This window comes from Talpa europaea (genome assembly GCF_964194135.1).
Source record: "Talpa europaea genome assembly, chromosome: 11".
NCBI classification, from domain to species: Eukaryota; Metazoa; Chordata; class Mammalia; order Eulipotyphla; family Talpidae; genus Talpa; species Talpa europaea.
Genome location: NC_140078.1, coordinates 103,158,315 through 103,183,342, shown reverse-complemented (window position 1 = coordinate 103,183,342; position 25,028 = coordinate 103,158,315). Strand labels below are relative to the sequence as shown.

The window sequence follows — 25,028 nt, the reverse complement described above, 5'->3', positions numbered from 1 at the left end:
GCAGCGGGGAGGCAGGAGAGGTCTGCCACGCCATGTGGGTAGCTCCCTGGCAGGCTGGGATCTGCCCTGCAGAGGCTGCGGACGGCTTCACAGCACTGAGCTCAACCGCCTGTGCCACCAGGAGAAGCCCGACTCTTGTTTTTCATTACTTTTTTTTGCATTTTTGGGAAAGTCTTTGAAAGTTAACAGCTGCCTAATGTTCCACAAATGGGTGCTTTGTTTTCCTTTGTGAGGAAATGCGCCAATGTGTATGTCTCCAGATAGATTCCTAGACGAGGAATTCTGAAGGGTGGGTACTTTCACGAGGTGTTGACCAGGTCTTGCTAAATCATTTCTAGAAGGTTCTGTGCACTGCATCGATTTCATGGTGTCTATAGCTAGGTAGTAGCTGGATGTCTTCACTCTTTGCTGATTACCGTGCTGTCGGTGCTGACATTGAGCCAGGGCACGACCTTCATCCCCATCTCACAGATGAGGAAACTGAGGCTCAGAAAGGCTGGGCACGTGACCCAAAGACCCAGGGGTAGAAGATGAGCCATCCCTGCAAAGATGCCCTGGCAGCGTCGGCCTCAGGCTGCCTGCAGGGTGAATGGGTGGCCTGGGGCACCTTTGTGCTGCTCACACGCCAGCCCGCCAGGCCCCCCACACCCCGCATCTGCCCTCTGTGAGTTGTGATCCTTAGTTCGAAGCGAGAAAGGACTCGGGGGGTTGTCCTCTTACCTTCCTCGCCAGGCCCTGCTCCCTCAGCAGTTCACCCACCGGGGCCTGGCCTCCCGGGGCTGTCCTGGGTCTCCGCTCTCGGGGGGGCAGTACCAGTGTCACTCGGCCCACAGCCGTGGATCAGAGGTCTCCTGTGTGGCCAGCCCTGGGGTGCTTGGGGTGCCCTCCCCCGGGCCGTGCACGGGGAACATCACTCCTGCGGGGGTCACCGCCTTCAGAAGGAGCCGCTCCGGGGGTGCAGACACAGGCGTGGGGAAGGGGGAAGCTGCCCTAGCGCTGGCGAAGCCGCGAGGCCTGCTCCCGGGAGAGGCGCGCGGCTTAGAGCAGCTGGGCCCTGAGAAGCCACACAACCCAGATTCTTCCCTTGGGGGGCCGTGTCCCCTCCTCCCGCGTGTGTCCCACCCAGCGGTACCCCTCGTGGCCCAGGAGCCCCCGGCTTAGCCGCTTCCTCTGCCTGACGTGGCCTGGCGGCCCGTGAGCTGTCCCTCCGCAGCCCTGGCTGCCGACGTGTCGGCTTCCCGCCGGAGACAGCCTGGCGTTCCCCTGGGAGCCGTCGGCCCCCGGGCTGCTGGGGAAAGACGAGTGTTTCTTCCAAGGGGGGGGCCTGGCCACGTGCAGCCCCTTCCTGCCGTCGGCCGTCCGCCCCCGAGCGCCCACTGCTGGGAGCAGCTCCTGCGGGAGGCTCCGGGGAGGCTTTGCTCTGCAGATTTTAAGTTTTCCTAAAGGAAACCACCGGCTCAGAAAAGCAGTCTTCCGAGAACCGACGTTCCCACGCTAGGGATTTGCTTAACTTTAATGATGAGTGTCTCTTCTCTCTCTCTGTCCCTCGACCTGAAATCCGTAGTCTTCGTCTTCTCAGGGAAGGAGAGAGCCTCGTCTGTTCACAGCAAGAGGAAAGGAAAGCAGAGCCCGCGCGCTCTCCGGCTTTCCCACCCCCTTGCAGTTTACTCTCCTGAGCATGCGGAGAGGCGGGGGGGCAGGTGTGCCCGAAGTCTTGTAATTAAGAGGGAAAAAGTTTGTAGAGTGTGTGTGCGAGTGTGTGCTTTCCACAATTGGCACGTTTCCCTATATTCCCCTATGGGGGGAAAATGTACCATTTGATGCAGCGGTCGCTATGGAAACCGCCAGGGTTTCTGTTGGAGGCGAGGCGGATGGTGAGGGGAGAGCCCCGTGCGGCCTCAGTTGGGCGTCCAGACGGCATCGTCTGCAGCCGCTGTCCCTCGAGCCCTCCTCTGGACAGCGGGTGTCCCTTCCCCTCCCGCTTGCTGACCGGCCGGGGTCCGGCCGCTGACCCCGAGGCCCTAGAGGAGCTGGAGACTCCTCTTGGCACCCCGGCCTGAGGGGTGACCCTGACAGAGCCCGTCCGCGGGCAGCTCACACTCACCCCTTCTGACCTGGCCACTCAGGCCTTGACCTTCCAGGTTCTGTCTGCGACAACCACACTGGCTGTTTCCTTTGGCTGCAGCGTGGACGTCTGCAAGGCTGCCTCCTGTCCCGCCACTTGCGCAGGGACCCGCGTGCCGGCCTCCAGCCGAGCACCCCCGTTGCAGGAACTCAAAGTCTGTCCCTCAACGTGGGAAGGTGCAGCAGGTTCATCATCACATCAGAGAGAAATCACATTTAACCCCGTTACGTCCGACTCTGCGTCCCCTTCCGAGTGCGCTTCCTGAGCCCCTTGAGGCGCGCGCTGCTCCTGTGGGCCGTCCTCTCTGCCCGCAGCGCCGTGGGGCCGGCCGGGGCAGTGTCGCTGGGCCGTGCGGGGCTGGAGCCCGATGCCGGCCAGGCGCGCCTGGCCCCCAAGCCTGCCTTCCCTCCCAGGAAAGATTACCCTCAACTCAGTCCGTTTAGAAAGTGCTGAAAGCCACACGCGGCCTCCCGGGTGGGCGCACTGATGGAATTTTGAGTGTTCTGGAGTCAGGTGGGAAATGAGAATCGGGAGCTAGTCGAGGCGGCTGCCTTTGCTGAGCTGTGATGAGAGACAGCATTGTGGGTGGAGTGGAGCAGGGGAGATGGAGATTTTTCATTTCCTGAACTGTCATTTCAGAGCCAGCGCTGCCCCACCACCCCCTGTCCATCCCCTCCCAGTTTGTCTTTGACCAGCAACGGTCCCCGGCAGAGGAGCAAAGCTGCCGGGGCCTGGGCCTCCCACCACTGTGACGTTGAACTAGGCCTTCCTGCCTCTCTCCCCTGCCCCCCCTGGGGCGCCCTTGGATACCCTCCGCCCCTTCTCAGGACGCCCCCCCCCCCCCGCGCCCCACCATGCCCTCCTGTCTTGTTTTGCACACCCCGCCCTTGAAATCTCCAGGCCTATTCTGGGAGCTTATTAACAAATCACTTTAAATTCTCCTGACTCATGTTTCAGTTGCAGGTCTCGTCAGAAGAGCCCTTGAGTCTCTATTTTCGAGACCTGCTGTGTTTCAGCACCCCCTCCGCTAGACTTCTCACTTACCTCTCAGCGCTGTGCGGGAGGAACTCCAGGCCTGGCGCTCCGGCCCGGGAACGCATCCAGGGGAAGCCCATACAGGCTTTGCTGGAGAAACTACCCAACGGGGACGGGTCGGAGGCCCTTAGCCTGACCGAGACGGGCAGGGCTGGGGCAGTCCTGCTTCCCCGGGCCCCTGAACCTCAGGGTGCTCCTTTCTGTTGGGGCTGCGGAAAGTGATCGTGTCCCGTCCGGGATTCTCTCGTGCTCATAGTTTTAAAACTTCTGGGTGGACGTGTTCGAACACCCACAGAGAGAGTGGCAGGAGTTCTGAGAGCCCCCGATTCACAACCGTCTTGTCTCCCTTCGAGCCTCCCTGGTTATTTCCAGGCAAATCCCAGTGTCATGTCCATGATGCTGATCTTTTGATTTTTTTTTTAATGTGATTTGATATCTGCCATTGATTTATTTTCTTGAAGGTGGTTTTTTTCTTTAGCATTTGGCCAGTTGGCTGTTTGTGTAAGAAAGGCTTTCTTGCAGATTTGCTGTCATCAGGCACCGTTGTGGCTGCTTAATATACCCTTAGGGCCTGGGGCATAAACCCCAAATTTTGGGGGGGGGGTGTCACTTTTTCACATTGCTATGTGGAAAGTGTTGTCAAAATTTCAGTCTGTCTGAATTTTACTGGCTGATCCCAAAGAGATCCCCAAGGCTTATCCTTGACTCTTGTTACTGTGAGATGTCCTTCAGAATTAATGTTCTATCTTTATCATGCAAGAGAGGATTTCAGATATTTATCATTCTAGATGGCTGCTTTTTTAAAAATCGGGTTTCCTGAAAAAATATTGACGTTAACCTCAGAGTTTCTAGATGCTTTTAATATCTTTTCACTGAGTAAAACAGAACCAATTATAACGAGTCTCCTGTGGTGTTTATTTTCTCGATATTAGTCTCTCACTTATGTGTTACATCCAGAGCCTGATTTCCTTATCCTGTTTGAATTAAGGGTGAGGCGCTCAGGCAGATTTTGGTCAACCGTTACTATGGAAACATCAGACCTTCGGGAAGAAGAGAGAGCCTGACCAGCTTTGGCAATGGCCCGCTGTCGCCTGGAGGACCCAGCAAGCCTGGGGGTGGAGGTAGGCCGTGCAGATGCTGGCGGCCGCTCTGTCCGGCCCTGGGCGCAAGGTGCCGGGGTCCGCAGAACAGGGTGAAGCTCTGAAGGTGGGTTTGGGTGCAAGGGAGCTTTTGAGCAGCTTGTCCTGCCTCCCGTCAAAAGAATGTCTCAAGTGAGTTGGCTGCACCGAGCTCTTGAGGAAGCCTCCTGCCCCTCTTCCTGGTCAGTGGGCCTCGTGGCGACCACTGAATGATCTAGAAACTTCATTTCCCTGTAACCACTAGGATGCGCTATGGCCTGGTAGTGACTGGTCTGTGATTTGGGCCTCAGTGTGTCCCCATCTGAAGGCCATGCTGTGTGCCTCCCCAGAGTCTCCACCCCCATGGGAGTTTGCCCAAAAACATCCCCGTGGAGAGCCGCTTCAAAGCAAGCCCTGGAAGCTGTTCTAAAGCAGCGTGACCACAGTTACGGGTAGAGGTTGAGCTCGCGGTGGGTGTGCTTTGGGTTTTAAGGTGGGGCTAGGAGTGCCTCTGACTTGCCTGGCTCCCCCTCTATCAGGACTGTGGGCACTGGGGTCCCGTGGGTGGGGGGCTTGGTAGGCCACTCTCCAGCATCTCTGCAGAGGGACCTGGGCTCTCACCCCATGCTCACTTGAAGCCCGTCTGCTCATTCACAGAGCTGCAGCTCCCACAGGGATGCTTGTCAGGGCACCCCAAAGCTGAGCTTTTCCTCCAGAAGCACCCAGGGAGCCTCACGAGAGGTGCCTCACATCTGATCTCAAAACGATTTCCCTTCACATGCTCTCAGGAATGTGGTCATGCCATAAATATGAGAGGCCCTGGAGGTGTCAGGAGGGGGGTTGGGAATGTGTCAGAGAAGCTGGAGGAGACAAGGCGTGCGTCTGCCACACATGGGCTCTAGAGATCAAGGGCAGCCAGGGTCAAGGGCAGGCAGTGCCGAGGAGGTCGAATCTGAGTTGAGCTCTGCAGGGCAGGACTGAAGCCGAGCAGCCGTCTCTCCGTGTTTCAGAGGAGATGCAGGGCAGGTTCCTTCTAGACAGTTGTCCACTAAGTGGCCTCTCACCCAAAGCTCCCCAGGAACAAGATGTGTTCTGCTCACACCTCTCTCCCCAGCCTCTGGCTCCTTGCCAAGACTAAGTCAATACTCGCTGAATGAATGAACCAGCTAGTGAGTGATATGAAAGGGCGGGTTGGGGCTTAGGCAGCTTTGTTAGAAGGAGGACTGATGTGATCCTCACAGGCCGTGTGCCCTCAGGACTGTTGGAGCGAGTATCGAGGTTTAGTTTGTCCCTTAAACTCAGCTCAGTTCTCAGTACCTCTTCCCTGGATCACTGTACCTCAACTAAGGGGGAGTCTTGGCTGCCCGGCTTGGGGTGTCTGGCTGCAGGGGTCTCACTCTCTCCATTGTACCTGCCGCCTTTGAGCCATCTCTGCCACTGAGAGCTGGTGTCCTTGGCCGGGGCCTCGAGGCCTTGGCCTCTGCTAGGTCAGCCTGTCCTCGGGAGGCTGTGCAGAGGCCGAGAACTCCATCCTGGCCTCGGCGTCTCAAGCGCTGGCCTGCAGGAAGCGTGTGGTCGGGGTCAGCCTCTGATGTGCTTCTTTCTCCCAGGGGGCAGTGCCGGGCCGGGCTCCGTGAGCAGGGGCGAGATGAGCCTGGCCGAGGTCCAGTGCCACCTGGACAAGGAGGGCGCCTCCAACCTGGTCATCGACCTCATCATGAACGCGTCCAGTGACCGTGTGTTCCACGAAAGCATCCTCCTGGCCATCGCCCTTCTGGAAGGCGGCAACACCACCATTCAGGTAGGAGGGGCTGGCTTCCCACTCGTGGGGTCCTACCCGACACGGGGGTTGGGGGACGCGCCATCTCGAGAGCACGAGCCCGCCCTTAGCCCGCGTGGGCACTCAGCCAGAAGCCGGACTGGCCGGGAGACACATGCAGACTGGTAGAAGGGGCGGCCGTGCAGGCAGCCGGCCAGGGCCACCGCAGGAGCCCGTCAGTATTTGCTCCGTGACCGACGCACTGAGGTCCATTTGCCGTTTTTATCCAGGACCCCAGAGGGTCCCACAGATGACAGAAAAGAGCTGTGTGCACGCGCACGTGGCTTGTCTTTCTGGAGCTGCTGCAGCCACTGCTGACTGTGAACGTGTCTGCCTTTCAGCAGAGTCGTCCACAGGAGCAGAGCAGCCTGCGCTCGCGGGACAGCCAGGCGCTGGAGTGGAAGTCGAGCAGATGACGCTTGTCAGCCGGGTTCGCTGACCATTTTTAAATAAGAGCAACTGGAGCTCTTGGTCAGCGTCCTTAAAAAAGCACTTTTGAATGATTTTACTTTTACGTGAACTTTTTGTGTAGACATGGCAATTAGGATATTTCTTTAAATATTTGTGGCGCCCTCTGTGCAGTCTTCCTTCCATGCTGGCCGTCTGCGTGAAGGTTTGCTTAGGGGGTGTGTGTGCACATATTCTGATGACAGCTTTGTTGAGATGAGAAACTCTCCAGAAAACTCACCTTTGTGTCTATTGGACTTGACATATTTCTGGTCTTGAATTTAAACTCAGAGTCGGGATTAATAAAGTCAGAATTCTTCGTGTAAGTTAGCAAAGGGCGTTTCTGGCTGTGGCAGGTGAGCTGGGCTGAGGTGCCCACTAAGGTACCTTCTGGCCCTGTGTCTGCTCCTGTGACTGGCTGGCAGGTGCCCTGAACCTACCCCACGTCCCCACCTGCCCACACCCACCTGTGAGGTCGGTGCTGGGACTGGGCCCACGACAGAGACCTTCGCAGGCCCAGGGCCCCAGGGGCACCGAGCCGTTGCCCAGGGGTGCCATTTGATGTCCTCACATGCGATGGTGCGTGGGCCCCTCTCACCCGGGGCCCCTGTGGCGCCGACACTGCTCTGGTCTCTGGCCACGGGGCTTCCAGGACCGCACGGCTGAGCTGGGCGCCTGCTGGCCTCCCTGGCCTCCTCGGGCGTTAGTCTCCAGGCCCAGACCTCTGGGACTGCCCCTGTGGGCCAGGTGTGCCAAACAAGGCACAGGGTGACCTCTCAGGCCCCAGACGCGTCCGGCACAAGGGCCTGACCACGTGCTTCTGAGAACACGTCCCTGCAGCTTTCCTGGCTCCGGCGTCTCCCCTTCCATGGAATGCTGTTGAGGGACGGCGGTGCTGTCTGTTGCAGCTAAATGCAAGTTGGAAATCGCGGGTTATTCCCTCCCCTCCCCGAGTTTTAATAAAGCTTCACTCCTCTAAGGAGCCCAGAGGAACAGGCAATGTGGCTGGGACGCAAGGCCGTGAGAGTCAGGTGGTGACGCCGAAGTCTGCGACCCTCAGGAGGCCCTGGAGGAGCTCCCGTGTCAGACCGAGGGGCTCAGCTGGACGCGGTGGTCGTCCAGCAGGCAGGCTCAGCTGCCCTGTCACTGCCTGGCCACAGACCAGACCTGGGGGGTCGGGGGAGGTTGTCTGTGGTCACTAGGCTGCGCCGGACCCAGTGACCATGTCAGGGTGGTAAGGGCCTCTGCAGGGAAGCTTGCAGGACTGGGAGCTCTGGAAGTGAGGCGGAAGGGCTTCAGGGGAGCCTGTGGCTCTGAGCCCGTGGCTCTGGGTCCTGCCAGCATGCTCGGAGGAGGAAGGGACGAGAGCCACCTTCCAGTCCGTCCCGCGGTGGCCTCTGTCCTCCAAAGCCTGGTTTGTGGACAGTGGCTGGAAATGTGCTGCTTGGGCTGATGATGCTGTGTCCTGGCAGTGGCCTGGTCCTCAGCCATAACCGGGGTGAGCAGGCCGCTTGGCTCCTGTGCCTGCTCTGGGGCGGGGGAGGCTGCACTGGTCCTGAGAGCAGTCTCTGGGACCGCGGCTCTCCAGAAGTTCTGCATTTCATTGCCTGGACCTTGGAGAACTCAATTTATGGGAACCCCCAAAACAAGCATGTGTGGGACCTGCTGGGGTCCTGTGGGCTGCTGGCATCTCACTCTGAAGCTTGTGACCCGCCGCATCACCTTTTGTCCTAACAGGCCTGGGTGCAGGGTCCATCGCCTCTCCTGGCCCGACACGGCCCGAGGCCGTCCCCGTTCCTTCGGCCCGGCTTCTCTGAGGGCTGTCACGTCCGAGGCCGGCCTGACCTCCAGGCCCTCTCCCCCAGGTGTCCTTGGCCACTCAGACCTCAGGGTCAGCCCCCACCCCCCCCCCCCCCCGCTTCCAGGAGAAGGAAGCACCCCCCACCCCTAGTTCTGGGCCCCGGGATGCGCTGTCAACCTTCTCTGTCCCACGCTGCCCACCCCCTTCCTGCCAGCCCCAGAAGAGTTCTTGCCTCTCGCCTTCATGTCTGCAGAAGTGGGAAACCATAAAATAAGCATTTGCTTATGAATTAATTTCTGGCACGCGTGGGGCGCCGCCAGCCTCGCAGCCCGCATATCCGTCCTTGGCGTCCCCGCCAGCGCCTGTGTTCCTTCCTCCTGAGCTGTTCCCACAGCCGGGGGAGGGGGGGCAGCGGGGTGGGGGGTTCCCGCGCCTCCTCTCCCGCAGGAAGGCAGGGCCAGCCTCACCTGGGAAGGCCCAGGGCTGGGGCCTGCAGCCGTGGTGCTGGGTTTGGGTAGACGCCTGTGCTGGGGGTGGAGGCCGCGGCCAGATCAAGGGCCCGGCACAGCGAGTCTCTGGACGCCGGCTGCAGGGCGCAGAAGCCAAGTGAATTGTGTGGATTGCAGAGCTGCCCACGCCGTCCCTCTGCCAAGTCTGGCCTGCAGACACGCCCAGAACGGGCTCTTTCCTGCACGTACGCAGCTCGGCTGGAAAATGTGAGAGGGCGCCGCCGGGAAGCGGCTGCACACTCAGTCGGGGGACCCCCGCGCCGCCCTTCCCCACGCCCCCTCCTCCAGGCCGGCCGAGAGCTGCGCCGCCCCCTCCCCGGGACCCCGCAGGGCCGAGCCGGGCCCCTGACCCGGGCAGCGCTGGGGGCGGAAGGGCGGTGTGTGCCTTGCTGGCAGCGGAAGGCCGATGGGAGGAAGGCCGGCCGGGCTTGGCAGCGCCGGCACCCCGGGAGGAGGAAGAGAGTGGTGTGAGCGCGGTTACGTAAAAGGGTGTTGTTGTTGGCAGGGAAGGCGGGAGTGAGTCACTGGTGAGTGGTGTTTTCTGACCTCAGGCTCTGTCCGTGTGGGAAAGCAGCGCAGGCAGCAGCGACAAGGACCAGGCCCGGCTGCCCGGGGGCCGCCGGCCAGTGGGCAGGCGGGGGCCGTCCCTCAGCAGGGCCTGCGCCGCACCCACCGCCTCGGGGGCCCAGGGCCGAGCCTTCCAGGGAGGCTGCCTGCTAGGGAAGCCCATGGCACGGGGAGCTGGGCCCCCAGAGTGGACACGCCTGCCTTGCGCTCCCGGCTCTGCCCGGGGCAGGTGACCCCACTGTCAGGAGGCTCTGGCGGGGGCGGGAAAGGAGGCCCTTCCCCAGGGCGTGGCTGCGTGGCCTCCCGCCATGACCTGGGGGGGAGGGCAGGGCAGTGGGAGGGAGGTGACCTGCCACCGGCCAGCTCTGGGTCATCCTTCAGGACACGGCCTTCCCAAGAGGGTCTCCGTGTAGCTCCTGGTCAGAGGGCGCACTCCTGGGGGCCCCGAGGAGCCCAAGGGCACATGTCCTGGCTCCTGCTGTGGCAGCACTGGGGACCCCGTGTCTCTGCTCCTGGGTTGGCTGTGCGGAGCTGCAGGCGGGTGGGTGTGGGGTCTTTGGAGCAGGACATCCGGCTCCTCCTTCCTCGGGCCAGCATGGTGCCTGAAGGGGGGTAGCTCCGAGCCCTCTACTCGCTCTGAGGTTCTCCGCCTGCCCACTTTTCTCTAGGGCCGGTCCCACTCACCCCCAAAAGGCCTGCTCCCCCACATCCCGGCCCTTCTCTCTTCCATGCTGCAGCTGAGGCCCCCCAAGCAGCACCTGCCCTCCTGTCCCCGGCCCAGCAGCCCTGCATGGAAGATGGACCCCATACCCCGAGACGTCCACTGCAGAGGCTCCTCCGGGGCTGGCACGCTGCCCGCCACAGCCATGGTCCTCGGCCGCTCCTAGACCCGTCCCTGTGTGCACCAGAGCTGCTGCTCCACGGCAGCCTGCCCGGCCCACTCCCCGCCCCCACGTGAAATGCCTTCTGCCCTGACCTGTCCCTCTGACCCCCGAGGCAGAGGGGGTGTGCCCACGTGTGGGTGTTCATCTCCCGAAGAATCTGGAGAAAGAGAACTCGCTCTGGGAGTCAGGGCAGGAGCCCCCGCCCGCAGTGGGGGCTGAAGGAAATGGCATGGGAAGCTGGGCCTGGCGTTTCCACGGAGTCCTTGACCCTGTGGCTACTCTGTGGTTCAAGGCCAGCTCCGTCCAGGAGGGGGGACCAAGGTGGGCGCGGGAGAGATGGTCACTGAGGAACAGAATTCCGGCCCCAGTGGCCACCAGGCACTTCCCTGCTCACCCTTCCTGAGAGCCACCGTCGGGTGAGGCGGCGGGAGGTCAGTGCTGGGCGCGCTTAGCGGGCTCCTCCCCTGCAGGTGGGGCCGCTCGCCGTGCCTGGGGCCTCGGGAAAGGCGCGTGCATTTGGGTAACTGCTCTGTCTCCTTGGGGTGACTGTCCGGGGTGGTGATCCCGTGAGACACAGCTGCTTTCTGCTCAGTGGGGAGTGGGTCAGGCCCTTGCTCGGGGTCCAGACCTCGCCAGCTGCTGTGTCTGGGGTTTACAGTCGGGCCTGGATCCTTGCAGGCAGAGCCCCCACCCTGGCCTACAGCCCTCCCGGGGCCAGGGGAGCTCGCAGGGAGGGGGCTTTGCTCCCTGCTGTCCGTGGACCGCCTCTGCCTTCCCGAAGTGCCGGGAGCTGGCTCGGGTGGCCGTGGCCGGAGCCTCTGCTTTGTTTCTGATGTTGCCTGTGGGTGACAGGGAGGAAGCCGGGACCTGCTTTCCTCCGAGCTGGGCAGTGCGTTGCACGTTACAGGCTGGCTTCCGCCCTTCGCCTCTGGCCAGCCCCCGCGCCCAGTGTGTGGTAGTGACCAGGAAACACAGGCACGGCTTCCTGAGCGTGCAGCCGACCAGCCCACTGAGCAGGGCTTCCGGGAGGCTAGACGTGGTCCTGGCTGGCTGGCCTCCCTGCCGTGGAGGCAACGTGGGCTTGGCCTAAGGGGCACTCACATCACGTCTCTGCTCTTGCCCGTTTTGCACGAAGCAGCTCAGGCGCGGGGCCCACTCCGTACTCAGGCCGACGGCTGGCTGAGACCCTCCTCTTGTGTGGAAGGGGCGGGAAGCGGCTTCGTGCCTCTCACAGTGCCCGTCCTGGCCTTTCATCCAGGGCATGGGGAGGAGGCGCTGCTTACAGAGAGGAGCCGGGGGTCTCAACAGAGCCCCAGCTAGCGGAGCGGAGCTTTGACCCCAAGTTGAGCTTTGTGCCCCTCAAGTTGATCTCAGCTCCTGCCAGGCTAGATTGCCCCAGTCGCCGGGCTCCCATGGGTGCTGGGCCGGGCTCCCTGCTCTGCTTCAGACTCGAGAGCAGGGCCTCTTGTTTCAGGCGGGGCAGCCTCATCCCTGGTGAGGTGGGCTGGGAAGGAAGACCCTGGGCTGTCTGATGAACCCCGAAGGTGGGCCTGGGGCCCACGGACAATGGAAGGCACAGTGCTATGATAAGGTGGGCGCTCCTCTCTGCCCCATGGGGTCCTTTCTGTGAGGCGCCTTCTGTGGCCACAGGTGACCCTGCCCCTTACCTGTGATCCTTGGAGTCCGCTGGAACTCGCACGGGGGAGGGGGTCCTGCGGTGGCTGCGGGGAGCCCTCTACTATCCCCAATTAGTGGATGCGTGTGTGAGTTGTATGCCTGTCTTATATTTACAAGAGGAAGTATCCCGTTTAATTTTATTTTCACACCAAAAGCCCGAGTGTTAAGAGAACATGGTGTTTTAACACTCCCTCGGTTATCAGCTGCAGCGCGGAGGCTGTATATTGTCACATACAGTTTTCTGAGTATATTTCCACATTTGTTACCTGGCAACATCGCCGCGCCGGGACACGGGGCTGCCGGGTTCCTCCGACCCGCACCGTCCACCCTGGAGAGCGCAGGAGTCCAGGAGGGACGGCTCCGTGCGGGGTGGGCCGAGGTGGGGCCGAGGCTGCCTGACACCAGGGCCTGTGGCTGCGTCCGGGCCTCTGTGCTCACCCGCCTGTTGTGTGGACTAGATGTCCCGCCCCACGGCTCGTCTCCTGGTCACCGCGGCGCTGCAGACGCGAGGCGACTGGGCGGGCGGAGGGCCCGGTGGCCGCCGCGTGTCCTCAGGCTGCCTCAGCCCCGACCATGCTCCCGGGGGACCCTTGCACACAGTTGCCCTGGTCTCCCTGTTGAGCCCACACACTCCGAGACACAGGGACACTTTGGGAGACCCCGGCACTGAGCTCTCGTCTGAGGGTTTTCAAGGATACTGAAGGGTGCGTCCTAGGAGGCGCTTCTGAGGATCCTGTGGGCAGCCTGGACGCGCCGTTCAGCCCCACGGCACAGCCTGTCTGTCCACAGACCCTGGACCCGTCCTCCTGCATTCCCCTGTGTAAGGAGGAGACCCCGGCCCCTGGACGCTTCCTGTCTGGCCCTTGTGCCGGGTCCATTCTGAAACCCACCAGTGCGTGTGTTGGGGCTGCACCCCCAGAAGTGCCCACATGGCAGGGTCTTGCTCTGGCGTCTTCAGGACGGCGCTGAGGGGCGTCCAGAGTCCTGACAGTGAGAGTTACTTGTCTCGAACCCCGGGGCTTCCCAGCATGGACGTGATCCTGCTGTGCAAACTTTCAGAAAACCCCTCTCTGGCCTGGGGAGCTTCAGCCAGCGCCCGGGAAATGCTGCACCAGAAAACAAGGTCACGCCGCATTTTTTTGGTGAGCACAGGAATCAGCAGCGATGTTACATAACTGCTATTTATAGCTCCTTGCTCACTGTCTGCAGGCAGACGGTGCCTGAGAAGGGCTTATAGAGCTCCTGGGTGCGCTCACCTTCCGGGCGGCAGGCGGGAGCTGCTTACTCTCCGTGCGTCAGCACAGGCTCCGCTGCGGGCGGTGGGCGGCGGGTAGGTGGACGCCCGTTGCCATGGCGTTCTGCTCCGTCTCTCGGCCTCGCACCCCTCCCGGCGCCTTCCTCCCCGCTCTTTCCTTTCTTTCTCTCTTTTTTCCAGCCTGTGAGCTTCCCTGTCTCTCACACCTGCTCAGGACCCCCGGGCTGTCTGCAGAAGCAGCCCCCCCTCCAGCCCTGGGGCAGCAGGGCTTGCCTGCAGGTGCCTTTGTCCACCCGCCCTCGGGCTTGTCCCGTTTTTCATTTCTAGCCCTCCCTCCCAGGCCGGGGCCTGGACGCCTGCCTTCTCCCACACCGAAGCTCGCTCCTTGTGATGGGATTGTCCCTGAAACCACGAGGATCCTGTGGTCCTTGGGACAGACACCCCGGGAGAAGGGCTCTGCAAACCCTCCATCCTGCGTGCTCCACCCCGGCCGGGTCTGCTCCTGTGGCGCCAGCACGTTATCGGTTGGAGCCAAGGAAACGAGAGACCCGTGTGCCTCAGCTGCTCCCGGGCTCAGGGGGTTCTGTTATCTGCAGGTCGAAGGTTGCTACAACTCAGCCCCCCAGCTCTCTGCAGGGGAGCAGAGCTGCTTTCCAGAAGCCCTGGTGGCATCGGGCGTGCCTGCCCGCCGGCCTGGCCATGCAGCCTCCTGAGGGCCGTCCTTGTCCTCCAGCCACGTTGCCACCAGAGCACAGGCAATTAAGGGTCTGCGTGGGGAGGTTGTAATGAAATGTTCTTAGAAAAGAATCAGTCATTCCCAGGAGCAGGCTTTGAGAGAGAAAAAAAAAAAAACAACAAAACCCAAACCCACCCCTGCCGTGCCCGGGAGTTGTGCAATTCTCAACAGCAGCAGCCTGTTGGAGCAACCAGGGCGAGCTGACTTCCCCCTCATAACTCTTGCTAGACACATCTGCATAAAAGATCCCCAGATTCCACACTGAGAAGGTAATTTTTTTTCCCTCTGAGTAACCGGAGGGACTTTCCCCTTGGGCCCCGTCCAGCGGCCTGGCCTGCAGTTGAGAACGCCGTCTGGGGAGGAGCTGCCAGCGGCTGAGTCCAGGCTCCGGGCTCTGGCGGCTGCCGAGCCGCTGGCCACGACCCTCCTTCCCAGGGGGAAATCGAGGCCGCGTTCTTCCCCAGGCTCCTGCCTTCCTCTCCTTTTTCTCCCCGCCTCCACTGCCTGGGTTTGGGCTTTTCCATCATGACGGCCCTGAGCCTGGAGTGGTGCAGCACCTGCCGTCCCCAGGGCACTCGCTGGGGCTCAGGACTCTGGGGTGCCCCTGCCTCGGGGGCAGGCGGCTGGCAGAAGCCCACTGAGCTGCTCTCGGCCGGGGGTGAGCCGGCCCCAGCCAGGGGCCCGCGTGACCTTCCGCCTGGCCCACGTCAGTCACTGAGCGCCGGCGGCCCAGCGGTCAGCACTTCCCCGTGGGACTCGGCCCAGCAGCGAGCCTCAGGCAGTGTCACCACTGCCCCAGCTGTTGGCACTTTGCTCCTCTCGCCCCTCAGGCCCACGTGCTGCCGGGCCCCCTCGTTTCAGGGTGGGAGTGCGGGCACCCCAGGTCTGGCCACTGCTGGCCCCAGCTGGGCGCGCTCTGCGTCTCTGTGACAGGCTCTGCAGAGCTGCTGCCACACACGACCACTTTCTATATCTTGCCAGTTGGCGTGAGTCTTGCCTGGGCTACACCCGGGTGCCGGCAGGCTGCACCCCTCTGAGGCCCATCCAGCCACGGATCCGATGCGTGGGCTGGGGTCACCCCCGCACCGTCCACCCTCACCCGCCTGCTGGAAGGTGGGCTTATGCGCATCCAGAGCCATCTGTGCCCCTGAGGTGGCGTAGTCACGGTTCCAGGAGAGGAGTCTGTCCTCTCCGGGGTGAGGAGACCAGCGACACCACTATGGCGGCCTGTGTGGGCACCACCAGAGCACTCCAGAAGGTTCTTCTTGTCGCTGCTATGCACTGGCGGCTCTGAGGGTGTCCTCCAGCCTGCCAGGTGGGGGAGCGAGGGCTGGGGAGACCCGCGTCTCGGTGACTGGCTCTCCCATCTGCAGGAGAGAGGTATGAGCACCTTGTGGGGGCCTGAGTCCTGCAGGCGGGGTGCCTGCTGTGGGGGCTGCTCAGAGCATGCTCCCCCGTCCCCCTCTGACAGTCCAGGAGGAGGCTCAGCAGGCCTGTGGCTGTGCTGGCCCTGCCCTGGCTGCGTCCAGGTGAGCCCGACCTGGGGCCCACACACCTGTCAGATGGCACGCAGGTGAGCACACAAGTTCCTTCAGGCCCTGCTGAAGAGCAGACACCATGCGCCGGCTGGGCTATGTCAGGATGGCCCCACCGCATGGAGGGGGCCGTGGCCCATTGTCCACCTCGCTGCTGCTCACAGCCGTTGCGGGCTGGGGCCTGTTCACAGGGACACGTGGTTACTGGCGACTGGTGGTAACTGAATTGTCTTTGCCTCGGCTGGTGGCTGTTTTTATGGAGGACAGGGTCCAACCTCTTCACTCCCTGTTGTGCCTCCTGGGGCTGGCGCGGATCCCGCGGATGTCAGGCGTACTGCAGATGGTGGCTGGACGGGTGGACAGAGGGTGGATCGCTGCGGGCGCTTGTGGCAGGGGATGGACACATGGGTGTGTGACTGGACGGTTGCATGGGTGGGTGTGTGGATGGAAGGAGTGATGGGTGAGTGGATGAAATACCAGGAACTGAAACAAAAGGAGGGGGCACCTGTGGACACTGCTGCCTGGGCTCGGCCCGGAGCGTGGGCGTCTCGAGACCTCCGGGCGCAGCGAGGAGCTGAGCTTCCGTGGGGCAGCCACCTATGTCCTGGCCTCTGGGGGCGGCTGGCTGACAGGGAGAGTCAGAGGCGGAGCGCGGGTGGGAGGCGCCCTGTGCTGTCTGCTGGGAGCAGGCAGGGCTGGTGAAGCTCCCGAGGGAGGGCTGGGGGCTCGGTGTCAACCCTCGGCCATGTGGCTGGAGGCCGGAGGAGGTTCAGCATGACCATGGCCTGTGGGCAGGTGAGGACGTGGGTCCCCAGGCTGCTGAGCTGGCTCTGGGCGAGAGGGAAGAATTGGGGCCCCAGGCAGCTGAGAAGCTGTGTCATCTAGGCCAGGCCGCCTGCCCTCTGGGGAGTGCTGTCTGCAGATCGGCTGCAGGGCCATTTCCTGCTTGGGGCTTTGTTTTACCCCCCTGGAGATGACCGTGTTGTATTTTGATGTAAACAATTCACAGCAGGGAGTTGTTGTGAAGAGGCAAAAAGCAGCAGTCTTAGGGAAGAGGAGACACCAGACTGTGTTTTGTGTCAACACCAGCACCACTGCTCACAGCAGCCCCTGAGCCCACGTGCCTGTGGCGGCGGTGCACACCTAGGGCCCCGCGCTCTGGCCACGCTCCCTGGCTGGTCCTTCTGACTGGAGAAGCACGTTTTCCACGCAGGTTGTGTCCCACTAAGGGCATCCTTGTTCTCTGCACTCGGACAGCTCTGGGGCCATTCACCTGTCAGCCTCGTGGCCCGCCCTCAGCCGGCATGCGCCCTGGGCCCCGGGGCTCTGGGGGTGACAGTGGCCGCCGCAGGCCAGCCCAGGCCCAGGGCGCTGCTCCAGCCAAGATGCCACACGTGTGGCCTCAAACTCCCAGGAAGCTGAGCCCCGGGGTCTGGGGGACGGCAGCGCCGGGCCCATGTGGAAAGGCGAGGCCCTGGGGCGAGGCTGGGGCTGGTCTAGTTCTCCTGGGGCCGTGGGCCACGCCGCCCCTCACTGGCCGTCTGGTCTCCCGGGCAGCATTCCTTCTTCTGCCGCTTGACAGAAGACAAGAAGTCGGAGAAGTTCTTCAAGGTCTTCTACGACCGGATGAAGGTGGCCCAGCAGGAAATCAAGGCGACGGTGACGGTGAACACCAGCGACCTGGGGAATAAAAAGAAAGATGACGAGGCGGACAGGGACGCCCCATCGCGGAAGAAAGGTGAGGCCCGAGATACCCCGCCCCGCCGCCCCCAGTGGGAGGTTGTGGGGCCCCGGGCCATCCCCGGCGGCGGCAGGGCTGATGCCGCCTTGTCTGCGCTCCAGCCAAGGAGCCCGCCACACAGATCACGGAGGAGGCTCGGGACCAGCTCCTGGAGGCCTCCGCTGCCACCCGCAAGGCCTTCGCCACCTTCCGGAGGGAGGCCGACCCAGATGACCACTACCAGGCCGCCGAGGGCGCCCAGGCTGCGGCCGACAAGCCCAAGGACGAGCTGGAGATGAGCGCGGTCATCACCATCATGCAGCCCATCCTGCGCTTCCTGCAGCTGCTCTGCGAGAACCACAACCGGGACCTGCAGGTGAGGCCGCGCCCACCCCCACTGCGGGGCTGAGAGGAGCGTGGGGGTGCTGCAGGGCAGGGGCGAGGTCGGAGCAGCCACACCGCAGGTGAGTCCGAGCCCATGGGCCAGGCCCTCTCCTGCCCCCGGCAAGAGGGACCCTTGGAAAAATGTACCCGTGTGAACCATCACCTGCTCCAGAGTCACCTGCCCCTCCCACCGCCACCAGACCTGGAAGGTTGAGACCCCTGAAGGCTGGAGGGCGAGGACCCTTGTTAGGGCCGAGCATCGCCTTGAACAGGCTGTTACCAGCTGTTGACACATGTGCTTAGCAAGGCTTCAGTTCCACAAGGAACACACCAGTTTCTCTCTGTGGAGGCTCAGGTGAAAACCAGCCCTCAGAAGGCAGAGGGTCTCTGCTCTCGCCTGTGCCCACCGGGCCCCGCCTGGCCGTGCTATGCTCCGGCCCTCCCCACACTGCGCCTGTGCACTAAGCTGCGCTTTGCCGTTTTGTCCTTTTAAACGTAACAGCACGTCCTAGACGTCTGTCTGCGTCGCTACACACACTGGAGGTGGCGTTGGCACGCTGAGGATGATCTAGCTGCTGCCCAGCTGCTGGGCATGTCCGTGGCCCCCAGTCCCTTCTGTGCACGTCTTGTTGCCCAGGTTGGCGTGGGAGCAGCACGCCCTGGCAGCAGGGCCACGGGGCCAGTGCTTTATCCTCCGTCCCTGCCTGCGCCACAACCTCTCCACAGCTGACGCGTGTCACTTACAACCAAACAAAAGAAACGTTGTAGTTAATTTCCCCTGATTTTAAGAAGAGACCATTGGAGTCTCTTGCTCTGCGTGTGAGGAGGGTCTTGCTGTGTCGGGTGGAGGTAGGGCCTGCTCCAGGTGTCCGGTTAGCCTCCGGCTGCGGGGGACACTCCCCGGGCCTTTGTGCTGCGCACTGGCCGCCCCCTCACCATGGAAACGGCCAGGCCCTGGCACCGTGCTTCAGCCAGCCCGTAACTGTCACCTTTCCAACATAAGTCCCGCCCCTGGGGGTGTCACCACCTCTGCACGTCACCCCTGAGGGGGGGGGAAGGGATAAGAAATGAACAGAGATGACTAGAGAAGGCTGCAGGTGTGTGAGCCGGCTGACAAAGGGGCGCCTCCCCCGCTGCTTCCCGGGGCCCACACCTGGGAGAGTGGCTGGAGGTGGAGATGGAGGTAGAGAAGCTGGAGATGCAGGTGGAGGAGGAGGAGCCGGTGGAGCAGGTAGCAGTGGGCCGTGATGGTGGCACTGGAGCTGGGGGTGGCCATGGTGGCCGTGGTGGCGTGGCTGCAGGCAGCGCTGCAGGCAGGTCCACGGCTGGCTCAGTGGGGCTCTGGGCCTCTGTGGGATGCTGAGCAGGGCAGGTACCCCCACTTGCTCGAGTAGCAGGACTGACGAGCTCTCCCCTCTGCGCCCCACCTGCGCCCACCCCGGCACGGCCCGTCACAGAACTTCCTGCGCTGCCAGAACAACAAGACCAACTATAACCTGGTGTGCGAGACGCTGCAGTTCCTGGACTGCATCTGCGGGAGCACCACGGGCGGCCTGGGGCTGCTGGGCCTGTACATCAACGAGAAAAACGTGGCGCTCATCAACCAGACGCTGGAGAGCCTGACCGAGTACTGCCAGGGGCCCTGCCACGAGAACCAGGTACTGGCGTGTGGGGTGGGGGTGGGGGTTGTTCTGGACATGCCGTTGGCAGAGACGCCCGGTCTCCGTGCTTGGCTGGCTTTGGTTGGTGTGAGTGTCCAGCTTTAACTTGACAGAGACGGCTGGCCCCGTCCACGCTGCCGCCTCTCCTGGCCACCAGCACGGGCGGGTGGTCCCACTACAGCAGAAAGGGATGGGAAACGAGGACGGTGGGGGAGGAGACAGACGGCATCAAGGTGAATTCCCTCCTAGCCCCGGGTGCTGCCTGCCCGAGAGGCTGGACTTGGGGCCGTGCCTTGGGCTCCTGCCCCGGGCGAGGTGGTCGCCACAGGCCTCATATGGATCAGACAGGGCACACGCCCTCCAGGCTGCAGCCTTGATCAGGAGTTGGCACTGAAGGCCGCGGGAGGTGGACAGGGGGACACACCTCTGGAGGGACAGGGTGGCCGCAGCCCAGCGTCGGCTCCGTGTCCTCGGGAGCAAAGCCTCCTGCCCGTGCGGTGGCCTGGGCATGGCCGACTGTCCAGCTGTGGGGCGTGGGGACTTCCTGCTGCCCACTGCTAATTCTGAAACTGGAGACCGTCCTCTGTCTCATTTTACCACTTTCCACGGAAAACACGTGGCTCTTAGAGACACGGCGTGGGCGGCTGGCCGGCCAGCACCGCGTGTCTCAGGCCCGTATCCTAACACGTGTGTCTGTGCCCAGAACTGCATCGCCACCCACGAGTCCAACGGCATCGACATCATCACGGCCCTGATCCTCAACGACATCAACCCCCTGGGGAAGAAGAGGATGGACCTTGTGCTGGAGCTGAAGGCAAGTGTCCTCAGGGCGTGGCCGGTGGGGAGGCTGGGCTCACCCGCGGGTCCCCGGCAAGAGTTCTGGCTGAGACACGAACTCCCGTGCCCCCAAGTTTGGGGCTTAGGGGTGTGCCCCGAGGGCTCAGGCCCAGGGGCTGGCTGCAGCGGCCCTCCCTCTGAGGTCTCCGAGTCCCGCCATGAGCATGAGAGGTGGCTGAAGGTCAGTCCAACCACGCCTGTTCAGAACCCCCACTCCTGTCTCCCTTGTCGGGGAACCCTGTCATCCACCCTGTCGTTGCTCTAGCAGAAGGCGGCCTCACTGTGTTGGTCTAAAATACGGGGAGTTTGTGACCTCTGACGCCCCCTGTGGGTTGGGGCAGGCCGCAGGGTGCAGAGGGCCCATCGGCCCCACCGGCGCCCCAGCCCCTCAGAACCAAATGTGTTTAGGGTGGACGTGGCATGGGACCTCGGGGGCTCGGGCTGCTGCCCACCCCTGGCTCTGGCTCCTCTCAGCCGAGCCCCCATGCATGCCCGTGGGCTGCGGCATCTCCCCGGGATTGAATCTGTCAGCCCTCCTGGTCTCGCGTCTGTTTTGAGGCCCATGGCTTCTTGGGGCCCATTGCCTTTTAACTGGCCCTGCTGGGCGTGTTGGGGGTCTGTCCCGGGACCCCATCCGCCGAGCAGCCCGGCGGAGCCCAGGACTCCAGGGCCAGCGGCGTGTTTCGCAGGCGCGGCGGGGAGGGCCGGCCAGAAGCCCACAGCGTCCCCGGCGTTCGATTCTTCCCTCCGCGTTTACACGGACAGTCCAGAGTGATTGTCCTGGGTGAAGGGTTGGGTGGATTTTGTGGTTTTGTGGCTTTTCTTTCCTCCTGGGACGGACTTTGTGTAGAACTGACTCGCATACCCGGCCCTGCGCCCGGCCCTTTGACCGGCTCGTGGGCACCTTTGGAAACGGGGAGGCCCAGGCGCTCCCGCTCAGCAGCCTGTGGCCCCACCCAGCCCAGCCATCCGAGGACTAGTACCAGGGTGCCTGCCCCAGCTGGGCCCCCTGCCCACCGCCCCCCCGGCACCCTGGCACCAGAGATGGAGGGCAAAGTGGGGCAGGGCCCCGGGGTTACTGGTACCAGCGGGACCCCCGGCGTTGGGTGGAGGCGCTGACGGGGTGTGTTAGGCAGAGGGGTCAGCTCCAGCACCTGCTCCGTGCCTGGAGCCGGGTGACGGTGGGCCGTGGCCCCAGAGCCACCTCTGACCTCGCTCTCCTCGGGCACAGCCTTCCCGCCGCCCAGGTGTGCTCTTGCTTCCACCTGGGCTCACATGGTCAGCAGGGGGCTAGGCTGACCGCCCCCCACCTCTGTGATGCAACAGGGCTGCCACGTGTGGGGCAGGGCGCTGGGGAGTGTGACTGCGGCCTCGGTGTCCGCCCACGGGGGGCGCGTGCCCAGGCAGCCCCACAGCTCCTGTCCCCCCTCCCGCCCCACAGAACAACGCCTCCAAGCTGCTGCTGGCCATCATGGAGAGCCGGCACGACAGCGAGAACGCCGAGCGGATCCTGTACAACATGCGGCCCAAGGAGCTGGTGAGTCTGGCCGCTCCAGCCGTGCACCGTATGGGTCCCCGCAGACGTCTGGATCTGGTCAGGGGCACACTCACCCCCAGTCTGTGCAGGAGCGAGACTGGCACCCCGGGTGAGCCCCCCAGCCCTGCCTGCCCAGCCCCAGGGACTATGCGGTGCTGGGCTCTGCCCTTCTCCTGGTCACCTCGGTGGCCGGCAGAGAGCCCGGCCACTGTCCTGCCCCCGTTGCTGGGAGACAGCCGGTGCTGCTCCCGAGTCCGAGGGCTGTTGCTGTGGAGACCAGGCATGACGGTGAGCTCAGGCCTCCAGGAGCCTGGCCGCTGCCCCCACTCAGACACTCTTCCTGCCACTCTTCATCCAGAGCAGAGGACCCGGCAGCCCTGGTGCCAGCGTCCCGGACACTGAAGGGGCTTTTTTAGGTGCCCTTGTTTTGTTTTTCTCTCAAAACACGCTATTTTGGGGTGACTTTCGCAGTCACTGGGGGTGGTGCCGCACCCGTGAGACGCAGCGACAGAGTGAGGCTGAGACGGGGCACGTGGGCCTCTCCCTTGCAGGCACCGGGCCCCAGGGGCTCTGATATCCCTGGCACGTGTGCGTGCGTGTGAGCGTGTGCAGGTGAGTGTGCATGTGTGTGCACAGGTGTGTGTGGGTTTGAGCACATACGGGCATGTGCATGCGTGTGGCCACCCCACCCCAGGCAGCCTGCTGCCTCTGCGTGGTCACAGCTGTTGCAGAGCGGCCCAGAGATGTAGCTGTTGTGCCCACGTTCCTCTCAGCCCAGTGAGTCGGTCCCGCAGCCCAAGGTCTCAGCCTGAGAAACCCCCCGCCGAGAGGCCCCGCGGGGTGCAGGAGGCCGAGAGGCTCAAAGAAATGGCTCCCTTGTCCTCTGAGTTGCGAGCTGAAGGCGTTTTGTCCCTATTCTCAGACTGACTTAACCTAGAATGCTGCGTGGATTTGGGAAACATTGGCCAGCTGACTGTCCTGGTCATTTCACTGGCCACCCTGCTCTGCCCCGCAGACGGGGGCTCCCTGCGAAGGGCCTTCTAGAGTCGGGTGGCCTCTCGGCTGCCAGGGGCTGTGCCTGGGAGCCTGCCCTGGATGTGAGGCAGGTGGGCAATGGGCGTGGCAGAGCTTTGGCAGGAAGAGCTGCAGCCGCGGGAGCGCCTCAAGCCTGCTCCCCAATGGCACCTCGTGCTGGGGCCCCTGCCCCCAAATAGTGGCCTCGGGGCTTTGGCAGGACAAGCACGTTACTGCTGCAGTGAGGGGCAGCAGCGACCGCAGAGGCGGAGCCGCCCATGGGTGGGCCGCGTGTGAGCGAGCCCTGCTGGGGCCCTGAGGCCGACCCTGTGGCCTGTCCCTCTTGCAGGTGGAAGTGATCAAGAAGGCCTACCTGCAGGGGGAGGTGGAGTTCGAGGACGGTGAGAATGGAGAGGACGGCGCTGCCTCCCCCAGGAACGTGGGCCACAACATCTACATCCTGGCCCACCAGGTAGGCCCTGCGCCCGGCCCGCCACACGCCTTCTGCCCGCCTTTCCTGGAGGACCGGGCCCGGTTGTGTCGCCCTTGGCTGTGGCCGCAGGACTCTGGGAGGCCCAGCCCCACGTGGCGGGAGCATCCTGGGTCCCAGGCCTTACACTGCCACCTCCCAGCAGCTGCCCGAGGTGTGGGCACTGTGCCGGGGCACCTGCCAGCACAGGGAACACCTGGCCACTCGCTTGCCCAGCACTGAGCCCAGACACCTCCCGTCCGGGCACCCCTGTCAGTGTCCTGCCACTCCTGGGCAACGGGAGCTGCCGGCGGGGGCTGCCGGCGGGGCCGGCCTGCGGGTGCATCCCTGTGGCCTCTCTTGGGCACGGGAAGTAGCTCCGAGGCCAAATCAGGATGGCGGGAGGTTGGTGCACCCCGAGTGCCTGTGCCTGATCCCCCCTCCTGTCCCGACCAGCATTTAACGTGAGGGGGTCTAGGGTCTTGCAAGTGACTGGCGGCTTGGACACCCAATGCTGTGTGATACGTCCAGGACCCGGGGAGCCCTGGGAGTGCCGCTCTGTTCCCCAAGCAGCAGGGTGCAGCGCACGTGAGGGCCCATGACGTGGCGCACTGGCACCTAGAGCTGGGGTGCACGTGTGCCTGCGGCTCAGTGTGGGCCTGTGTGTTGTGTTCAGCTGGCGCGGCACAACAAGGAGCTACAGACCATGCTGAAGCCCGGGGGCCAGGTGGACGGCGACGAGGCCCTGGAGTTCTACGCCAAGCACACGGCCCAGATCGAGGTGCGGGGCTGGGGCTGGAGAGGGCGGCCGCAGCCTGTCAGGGTTCCTGCAGGCAGAGTGTTCAGGGCGCCGTGAGTCCCGAGAGCCGCTGCTGAGGCAGGCGCAGGGAGGCTGTCTGAGAAGTGGCGTCAAGTGCAGGGTCTCCGGGAGCAGGAGTGAGGGCAGGAGCCTGCTGGGGGCAGCCCATGAGGGCCAGCGGGGGGCCGGGCCTTGCCGAGCAGGCGAGAGCATGGGGCCCAGGCTCTGCAGAGCGGTCTCGAGAGCTGTGCAGGCCCCTGGCGTCCCACCCTGGGCAGGGCACCCCGAAGCAGCTCCGAGGAGCCAGGTCCTTCACCTGGTCATCAGGTCACCCAGGCTGGGCTTCCCTGGTGCAGACTTGGGGCCCCAGGTGCTGGCCGTGCAGTTCCACTGTCCATGAGGGACAGAGATTGTGCAGGACAGACTCCTGTGAGCCACGTAAAACATTGTGTGGCTGTTAAAATTATGGAGAACCAGTCAGTCCCGCAAGCACTGCTGCTCCCTGGCCATGGAGACCCTCCGCCAGACAGACCCGGGCATCACCAAGTGCTCTCCCAGCCACCGCCTCCGGCAGCCTCCTGTCCCGGGCCAAGGTCATGTTAGAGTCTGGGCCCGCGGCCATGGCGCTTGCAGGCTCCGCCAGGGGTCTCAGCGAATCTGGGGACGCGGCCCGCCCGGGCTGTGAGGCGGAGGCAGATGGGCAGGCCAGTAGCAGTCCAGGAGGCGGCTGAGCCGGGGCTGTGTCCCCCAGATTGTCAGGCTGGACCGGACCATGGAGCAGATCGTCTTCCCTGTGCCCAGCATCTGCGAGTTCCTCACGCAGGAGTCCAAGCTGCGCGTCTACTACACAACAGAGCGGGACGAGCAGGGCAGCAAGATCAATGACTTCTTCCTGCGCTCCGAGGACCTCTTCAACGAGATGAACTGGCAGAAGAAGCTGCGGGGTAGGTGTGGCGCCGGCACCTGGAGCCCAGGGCAGGGCGGGGAGCACTAAGGATGGGGTGCCGGCTCTGGGAGGCCCCTGGAGAGGTGTCCCCCAGGGCAGCATTGAGGGGCTGGACTGGAGAGCTCTGGGGAAGCTTCCAAAAAGCTTGATTTT

At 63.3% G+C, this 25,028-nt stretch overlaps 1 protein-coding gene across 5 annotated transcripts in view; it reads left to right on the top strand.

The window, feature by feature from the left end:
* Nucleotides 1-25,028, top strand: part of ITPR1 (inositol 1,4,5-trisphosphate receptor type 1) — a gene marked incomplete at both ends in the record, with an annotated part of 163,018 nt that overhangs the window by 110,112 nt on the left and 27,878 nt on the right. For all 5 annotated transcript variants that reach the window (XM_084248296.1, XM_084248294.1, XM_084248295.1 and 2 more), the window contains 10 exons: nucleotides 4,149-4,281; nucleotides 5,889-6,079; nucleotides 17,066-17,246; nucleotides 17,351-17,604; nucleotides 19,070-19,270; nucleotides 19,977-20,087; nucleotides 21,552-21,647; nucleotides 23,011-23,133; nucleotides 23,807-23,911; nucleotides 24,681-24,873. In XM_084248296.1, the coding sequence (XP_084104422.1) occupies nucleotides 4,149-4,281; nucleotides 5,889-6,079; nucleotides 17,066-17,246; nucleotides 17,351-17,604; nucleotides 19,070-19,270; nucleotides 19,977-20,087; nucleotides 21,552-21,647; nucleotides 23,011-23,133; nucleotides 23,807-23,911; nucleotides 24,681-24,873 (1,588 nt within the window). The remainder of the gene's footprint in view (nucleotides 1-4,148; nucleotides 4,282-5,888; nucleotides 6,080-17,065; nucleotides 17,247-17,350; nucleotides 17,605-19,069; nucleotides 19,271-19,976; nucleotides 20,088-21,551; nucleotides 21,648-23,010; nucleotides 23,134-23,806; nucleotides 23,912-24,680; nucleotides 24,874-25,028) is intronic.